Genomic DNA, 8,661 nt, shown 5'->3' on the forward strand with positions numbered 1-8,661 from the left:
GACAAAAGTAGAGCCACAAGTAAAAATGCAGAATGCAAATAGTAATATGCAAAATAACTAGGTATGGCTGTGTAGTTAACACAATGGTTTGTGTCCGAGTCTATGACATTTTCAGTTTGTTCACAAAGTGCTCAGTTACCAGGCTAAGTTCCTATTCCTTCAAAATATGGCTACTGCAAGCAACTTAAGATATCTCACACAGGTACAAACACAGGACTCATTCAAATCAGTTTCATCGCTGTCCGCTGCCTCATTTCAACAATACCTGTATACACAGTGTGTTAATGTGATACTGAGCAACAAAGCTGATGTGGTAGACAGTCGCTGAGCAGAGCATCCCACCTAAATGTAACAAGGCCAGCCTGAAAAACACATTAATGACCCAACAGTTCTACACAGGACGTTCTCAGATTCTATACAAAAAATTCCCCTCTGTGTCAAAGAAATCTTTCCCAGCTTGCACCACAGGAGAAATCTTTGCTGTTAGCATCAGTTCTTCAAGTTCGCTCTCTGAAAACACCTGTCCATCCCAGTCCTCCTCCTCTTCCTCTTCCTCTTCCTCCATAGCATCATTTTTGGTAGCGCTGTCTTCCTCTGTTGATCTTGCTGTCACTGAGGCATGTTTAGTAAAGCCAGCCAGTGAGACGGAGAGCTGGGTGGGCAGCTGAGTGGTAGGACTGGTCACCAGGGATGTCGAGCCTTTGCCTCCAGGTATCAGAGTCTGCTTGGCCACAGTGACCAGTTCACCGGCTTTACTTCCACTGGGCAGGATGGCTGGTGTGCTTTGCCCAGGCAACTTTGGCTTGTCCTGCCCTGTCCCACCTGGAGACAGAGCCTGCTGACCGAGTCTAGCCATTACATTAGTGTCCTGCTTGGCTTTTCTTTCAGGAGTGGGGATGAACTTGCTCCTGAGGACTCTCCGGACGACATCGGGGCTGACGGAGAAGCTGTTGGCCAGACGCTCCACTGTCCACTCCTCTGGCTGCTCCTGCTTCAGATATCTGAAATATGAAAAACATTTGATGCCATAAAGTGTCTGAGAGTGTCATTTGCACAAATACACTGAAGAAAGATTAGATTTCTTGTGTGAGTGGCTGGAATGGATAAAATCATGGGTCACTACTGCAAAACAGAGCCGATCTGTCACCTGATCTGCTGCATAGCATCCCATGTCAGCTTCCTCTCTGGAGCTCCTGATGGAGTCATCTGCCTCCTCATCACATGGTATTTCACAGTCTTCCGCCTCTTCCTATCCTCACTGAAAAACAAGTGAGTGAACATGCAGTTAACTTGTCACGGCTTGCCAACACAGTATGCACAAAGGTCTAGATATTTGAGAAAATGTCCAAATGAATGGTGCTGCTTCTCACTCAATCAAGGACTGGAGCTTGTCCTCTACATCCTCCATGTCAACATCGTCATCAAACATCTCGGGGCTCTGTCTTGGTGCTCTGTGCACACGGCTCTGTCCCGTCCATGCCCTGGCATCTCTGCTTGCAAACCGACAGCTCCTTGCAGAAACTGTGGGCATCACTGACAGAGGACCCAGCCTGGAGAGCAGGGAGAAGACCCGCAGGGGCCTGGCCATGCTGAAGGATCACTAGTCTGGATACTGTGGAATCACAGAGACAGCTGGTGTCATCCTCTTTGAACCAATACTATTAGTCTATTCTGTTAGAGAGGCCAATTAATAGCGTGTTAGTTAGTTATCTAACATGCAGGTATTGGCTTCTGTTTCCAAATAGCTATAAAACCTAAGTGCCTAATAACCGACCTTGTCAAGCCTCTCAGGTCTAAGCAGCATCCAGGTCTTGTCAAGAGGCTGTCTAGAAGAACATGCGCTAATATTTTCTGGAGTAACACAACAAAACTCGTGTGGATACCACTAGAAATTGATGTACTTCCGCAAATATACTCTGTAGCACGAGCCTCGTAGCACAAAGGCTCGGTAGTGCCAGCTGCTGGAGTGGAGGCGCAATTATTGGTTAGGCCTGAACAAGGAGGTTCACCTTTAAGATGCAACTATTAATACCACAGCATAATATTTTATCAGCTGGCGGTGATTCGCAGGTACAGTGTAATTCGTAGACAATGACAGCATTATATCCCTTGGGAGCTTGCAAAGGAACAAACAACAAGGTCTGCTAGTGTATGAATGAATGCAAATGGTGACATCTGCCGGGCGCCAAAGGGCTTTGCACCTGGAATCCTGCTTTCATGTTTCAAGCAGCAGCTACGCACCTCCTCCCAGTCGCTGTTGTTTCATTTGCGCCATTTTGTCCGCTCACTTTGGTGATTGGGCTTTAGAAAGCTGTACTAGAGCCAATCAGAGGGAAACCGGACAGCGAAGATACGGTAAGGGAAACCCGATTGAAGGCATTGGTAGTTGTCAGCACGGATTGGTTTGTCATGGACCAACCAAATTACTAACCCCACTAAATGCAAAAATCGAATGACAGTTTGATTCCGACCGCTCCGTCCCCGGCTGGGTAGCCTGTAAATAAGTTCTTGTTCCCCACATTGCCTGTTGTGTGGAAACATGATCTGTGTGGTCGACGACCGTTAGCTAGCTAGCTAGCTAAAGTCTCGAATCTCAAACAAAGGGATGATGGATCACGTTAACACCCAGCTAGCAGTAAATGCTCGCTAGCAAATGGAGATCATGTCAACAACAGCTCATCTACATTTATGTGTTGGCTGGCCGACTGACATTAGCCAGCTAACCGTTATCTTTCTACGTTTTTTGGCATCTGCCACGCTATATAGTTAGCTAGGTTAGCTAAACTGACGCTAGTCTGGTTAGCTCTCCCATGAAAATAACATGCCAACATAACACCACACAGCAAGCTGACAGCTGCTCTATATCAGAATATGGGGTCATGTCCCACCCCCGATTTACACAAAAAGACACACTAACGTGACGAATTGGGCTGAAAGGAATACTAACGTTGGTTATTTAAATATCGTTTTATTTCTTGCCTTACACACAATGAGTTAGCAACATGTAGTAAACAGCTAACTTACACAAACCTCGCCTTTGGGGGTATTCAAGAAGGAGAGAGTCAAATGTGAAAGACATTATTGCTTATGATCTAATGTCTCTATCCCTAATGTTTTAAGAAGGCGGGGTGTCAAATGTGAAAGACAAGCTAATCATCTTAACATGTCTCTATGTCTTCAGGGAGGACCGCGACACTAACTAGCTATGGAGCAGTACACCACTGCCACAACTACAACTGGGGAGCAGATAGTTGTGCAGACTTCCAATGGACAGATCCAACAACAGGTGAGGATTCGCTCAAATAAAGCTGGTTTTGAGCACTAAGATTGTCACACAATAAGCTGTCAGCACACAGGTAATGGGTATCCAGAATTAAACCATTCTGAACCAGTCAACTTTACTGATAGTGCTGAGATATCTGCGCTGTGTATAGTTCCTTGCCCGAGACTGTAGCTGTCCTGCCTTGTCTGCAGACACAGGGCACAGTGACGGCTGTGCAGCTGCAAACAGAGGCGCCAGTGGTGACGGCCTCGGGCCAGCAGGTGCAGACACTCCAGGTAGTGGTGTGACCGCCGCCCTGTGTCACAGTGTCACAACAGTGTTACAGCCTACAAGTTTGCATGGTTCATGACCCATACCAGTGCTGTTTGGTTCATCCTCCGTCCTAGCATGTCCTATAGCTGCCTGAGCTGCATGTTCTTGACTCAGCACAGTGTGTCATGTGTGTCAGCCTCAGGTCTCTGCTTCTATGCTCATGGCTGTCAATGGACTACTGTTTATCAAAGTTATGTTTTCCATTTCTTGCCTTTTTAAAAGCAGGTTTCACAAGTCAGACCTTGTTCTCCATGATGCGGACACAGCCATCTGAAACATAGGTGTTATGGATGTGTTTTGTAACTAGTAGGAGAACCTTGTGGGGTTCAGTATTGAATGTTGAATGCCACTTGTCTTACATGGATTCATAGTCATTACAGGCTGTCACTTAGAACTCATCTCATGCTATATTTTTCTTACTGTCATTGTGAAATGGCAGTGGGTTCCTTACATTTGGCATTTTTTATTAATTTTTATATCCCAAAACAGCTGGAATAATGGAAAAAATCATCAAATACCATTAACCAAGATTTGATATCTGGGATGTTCCTGAATGACATCATTTGCTTGCTAAATCATAGCCATGGTATTAAGGTAACTTAACAGATATTGTGTTGTTAAAACAGTTTTGTGTCTCTCTGTGTAGGTCCAGGGCCAGCCTCTGATGGTGCAGGTGAGCGGTGGGCAGCTCATCACGTCGTCAGGGCAACCCATCATGGTACAGGCCATGTCGGGGGGTCAGGGCCAGACCATCATGCAGGTCCCTGTGTCCGGAGCCCAGGGACTACAACAGGTAAGGGATACAGTTCAGTTACTATATCAGGATCAGCATGCAAATCTTACTCTTATCCTGTACTCGGACACAGTGTTTCCTGTACAATTGTATTGGGTACATGTGGAGGGTGTAGGAAATGCTTAGTCTGAGACCTACTTTCACTCCTATTCCAGGATCAGCTCCAATGGGCATTGCAGTTTAAGAATGCCTCTTATTTGGATATGTATTATAATGATAATTGATTTAAAGGAAACACTGCTGGGACATTATGTACTTACCATCTTATTAAAAAGGTGAAGTGAACCAAGCCAACCTGTGGATATTACTGTGTGCATGTGCAGATCCAGCTGGTGCAGCCGGGTCAGATCCAGCTGCAGGGCGGCCAGACGCTGCAGCTGCAGGGCCAGCAGGGTCAGCCGCAGCAGATCATCATCCAGCAGCCCCAGACAGCCATCACCGCTGGACAGAACCAGGTCATTTTCCATCCCTTTTCTGACGAGTCCTGTTTTACCAGCTTCAACTGGCAAATCCTTGACATTATAATAACATCATTAATGAGTGTCTTCCCTCGTCCCCTGTGGTCCCACAGGGCCAGCAGATCAGTGTGCAGGGCCAGCAGGTGGCCCAGACAGCTGACGGACAGACCATCGTCTACCAGCCTGTCAATGCAGATGGCACCGTCCTGCAGCAAGGTAAACTCATCTCTTCTATACCTTTGGTGGTTTTGTTACATTCACTTTGTAGACTTTTAACAGCAGTACCACAAGTATTCATTTTGACTAAGAATGGTGATGTTAATACCAAGATGATGATGATGATCCTTGTACTTGTAGGAATGATCACAATTCCAGCCGCCAGCTTGGCAGGTGCCCAGATTGTACAGGCGGGGGGTGCCACCACCAACACCACCAACAGCGGCCAAGGCACTGTGACCGTCACCCTGCCAGTCTCCGGCAACATGGTCAATGCAGGTGGAATGGTCATGGTAAGACCCTGCGCAGAGGTACCCAGCATCTTATTACCTACTTACCACAGGAGATGCATTGCATCCATTTTCAGGCTGAGTGTGGACATACAGTGAAACAAAATCTGATTTTAAGAGTCAAAATCTTAAAAATCCTGTCAAAATGACAAGTGTAACCATAGCCTTAGATGTCCTAGTCTATAATTCCAGGTCATGTGGCCACTGTGCGTGTCCATCATGCACAGTGCCTGCGTGTCTGTCTCAGTTTGTACTTGTCTTTACCCTTTCCCTGCCAGAGGTTCTAAGCACTGTGTGCCTGTATGTGTGTCTCTCTTCTCTCTCAGATGGTGCCTGGAGGTGGCACAGTGCCCACTATGCAACGTATCCCCCTGCCAGGAGCTGAGATGCTGGAGGAGGAGCCGCTGTACGTCAATGCCAAGCAGTACCACCGCATCCTGAAGCGAAGACAGGCCCGGGCCAAGCTGGAGGCTGAGGGCAAGATCCCCAAGGAGAGGAGGGTACGGCACATGGGTCATCATCATACACCACATAGGCCTAGGTTTTCACTGCATGTGTGAAGGAATACAACACTGGCATGGCGGTTGATTCCTGATGAAGTTTGGACACACAATGTCTGTTTACAACATCAAATAAGCCGTGGTCCAATTCACCACTTTCTCTCTGTCAGAAATACCTACATGAGTCTCGCCACCGTCATGCCATGCAGCGCAAGCGGGGAGATGGAGGGCGTTTCTTTTCACCTAAGGAGAAGGAAGAGATGTCTTTGGCCCTGGCACAGGTAAGGAAAAACAACATTACCTGTAGTTTGTCATTAAATATAAAAGAGGATCCAGTCTGTAGAAGTGTTATCATTTTGTCAGCCAAGGACTTAAGCTATCTACCTTCATTTGACAAGTATCATAATTTGTAATTTTGTTCTGTCAATCATTTTGTAAGGACAAGTGTCACTTTACTTGATAGTGAGGCATCTTATTTTGGAACAAAACTCTTCCTATTTTGTTATGACCGGACTCTCTGTCCTCTGTCGCTCAGCAACAGCAGGAGGCGGCGCAGGCAGCAGCAGATGAGACAGTGGCTCAGATGATCCGAGTCTCATAGCACCGTCACCGACATAATGCCTCCATCTGTGAACTCCACCCTGCCTGAGACTCTTCACCCTAGCTAACCCATCAGCTGCACCTTCTCCTCTCACCCGTACTCTCACCTCACCCGTACTCTCACCTGCCCCACACTCATACACCGAACCATAGCCTCGCCATCGGGTTTCTTCCGTTTTCTGTTCACTCCTTCATTGGTCTTCCAGGAGCTGGCCATGTGGCCGCTGAGCCTGTGGACTCCTGTGTTCCTCTCCTCTGAAATGGAGGATGGCTCCCTGCTCAGCTGACCCAGCAGAGCGCTTTGGAGCCGCTTTGCTTTTCATAAGGACATATAATTTGGACAATAGTGAAATGTGAAGTTATGCGGAACCGGGGCCGAACTCGTGGAAACCTTGGAAATGACAGCTATGAAGCCATACTCTCAAAAGGCTGAATTCGTCACCAGTGGATGCTTTTTGCTTTAAGTATTTTTGGTAAATGGTACAGATTTAAGTTTGGTTTGTTTGTTTTTTTCCAGAAATGCAATGATAGTTGACACACTTACATGTGAAAAGTGAATTTATTATACACTTGTGCCCTATATATTTTATGTGATGTCCTGTATGTTGAGATTTCATTTTTTTTTCAATCCACATATTGTGGGAAGAAAAAGCAAGTCCAACTTTAGTCCATTGAGAAAAGACTTAAATCTGATACTGATGTCAAGATATTGTACAGAATTTCTTTTTCCCTAGTGTGTATCAGCTGTACTTAATAAGGTGCCCAATTATCTGGATGTATTTTATACAATCTTTTTCATGATTAGACTTGATGTTTGTAGAAAAAATAGACAACTCATTAATGTCACATTGTATCATGTAGTTACTTATTCATTGTCTGTCAATCCACAGTAGGGGTGTTTTTTATTTAAATTGTAGATAATAGCTTTTTTTTTTTATCCATCTGATGCAGTCCTACAATGATATTTTTTTTTAATAATGAAAAAAGTTGGACGTTTAACTCATGATGAAATTTGTGTTCATTAAATTTTATCAAAGTGTTAAGTTTATTTGTGGTTACTTTTTCACTCCCGGTTTTGTGTAGTTATTGGGATGGCTTGGTTTATGTGAACATAGTACAGACTTAAGAACTTAAATCTGTGACTTATACATGCATATATTCTGCTGTCTTAATTTTTACCATTTGGGTTATTTCCATGTAAACACCCCAACTCAATACTGATGCTTTAAAGCTTCTTTACTCAAGAAAATACAGTAAAGCCATTATCCTCAACCCGTGGTCCAGCCTGCACCTACAGTTGGGTAATGCAGGTTGATCCCAGACTCCCTTGAAGCTTTCCAGTCCTGTCCTCAGCAACAGAGGCCACCAGCTCTCATTTAAGGTCTTAAACTAATCATTTCAACAATAAACCCTGGTGAGTTTTACTTTCATGATGGCAATCAATAAAATACATATATATAGGTGGCATAAAAATAGTATAGCACAAACTGTTACACAACATTAAATATGAATGCTCTTGCATTCCTCGAATTTCCTTGTATTGTTTTCCATTTACTCAAAAATATGAAACAAGCTGAGACAACCTTTAGATCACAATTCTGTGGAAATAAGCCAAAAACCCTCTACTTTTTAGGGACGAAAGATGAAGTGTGATCTTTTCAATTTGTGTAGCCTAAGAGGCACCCTCATATGTGATTTAATTGGGCCTGCAAGGTTTTTCCCACTTTCTTTTTTTTTGTGTTTTATGATTTGTGTGCAGTTACACAAGATATAGCCTATCAATGGAAGTAGCAGCCATTAGGCTTAAATTTATTTTGGAAGACCAGACCAAGCACTTACAGCAGATTTATAGTGCTGTGGACAGGCAGGTCAGGTCAGGGTCAGCACATTTATTTCCTATCAAAAATAATCCCGTGTTCCCGTACCATTAGTTTTTTGGGGGGAGATTTTTGCATTTTCCCCTGTGAATGGCCAGGGAAACCAAATAATGTTCAATACTTTTGCTGGGTAAAATCAAACTAGTGGGAATGTTTCCACTCATTTCTGTCATTTCTCATTTTAGCTTTGTGTCCGTCTGAATGAAACTAATCGATGGTGAAGGTGGAATATTTTTTTTTAGGTAATCCAACTACAATCTGATAATTAACAGATGGATCGATAACAAAAGTACTTGAATACACTAGGCCTACTTATTACTGTAAAAAGTGAT

General features: G+C 44.4%; 2 protein-coding genes across 5 annotated transcripts; one reads left to right on the top strand and one right to left on the bottom strand.

The window, feature by feature from the left end:
* Positions 1-81: 81 nt before the first annotated feature.
* Positions 82-1,896, bottom strand: LOC139664650 (neugrin-like). 2 transcript variants are annotated; one of them, XM_071543558.1, is made up of 4 exons: positions 1,775-1,896; positions 1,371-1,612; positions 1,148-1,258; positions 82-1,001 (listed from the first exon to the last, which is right to left on the bottom strand). In XM_071543558.1, the coding sequence occupies exons 2-4, from the start codon at positions 1,586-1,588 to the stop codon at positions 407-409; spliced, it is 924 nt and encodes a 307-aa protein (XP_071399659.1). In that variant the 5' UTR covers positions 1,589-1,612; positions 1,775-1,896; the 3' UTR covers positions 82-406. The 2 variants fall into 2 exon arrangements, with proteins under 2 accessions (XP_071399659.1, XP_071399660.1); XM_071543559.1 differs by lacking the exon at positions 1,775-1,896 and having other exon boundaries at positions 1,371-1,772.
* A 368-nt stretch (positions 1,897-2,264) lies between these two features.
* Positions 2,265-7,439, top strand: LOC139664663 (nuclear transcription factor Y subunit alpha-like). 3 transcript variants are annotated; one of them, XM_071543573.1, is made up of 10 exons: positions 2,265-2,355; positions 3,182-3,286; positions 3,475-3,561; positions 4,242-4,388; positions 4,712-4,843; positions 4,960-5,062; positions 5,204-5,355; positions 5,679-5,852; positions 6,023-6,133; positions 6,388-7,439. In XM_071543573.1, the coding sequence occupies exons 2-10, from the start codon at positions 3,206-3,208 to the stop codon at positions 6,451-6,453; spliced, it is 1,053 nt and encodes a 350-aa protein (XP_071399674.1). In that variant the 5' UTR covers positions 2,265-2,355; positions 3,182-3,205; the 3' UTR covers positions 6,454-7,439. The 3 variants fall into 3 exon arrangements, with proteins under 3 accessions (XP_071399674.1, XP_071399675.1, XP_071399677.1); XM_071543574.1 differs by lacking the exon at positions 3,475-3,561 and having other exon boundaries at positions 5,204-5,373; XM_071543576.1 differs by lacking the exon at positions 3,475-3,561.
* Positions 7,440-8,661: the final 1,222 nt, after the last annotated feature.

The sequence above is a fragment of the Centroberyx affinis genome, unplaced genomic scaffold (assembly GCF_046629955.1).
Source record: "Centroberyx affinis isolate AG114_WGS23_722 - 3 ecotype Tasmania unplaced genomic scaffold, CSIRO-AGI_Caff_v1 ptg004352l_1, whole genome shotgun sequence".
Lineage (NCBI taxonomy): Eukaryota > Metazoa > Chordata > Actinopteri > Beryciformes > Berycidae > Centroberyx > Centroberyx affinis.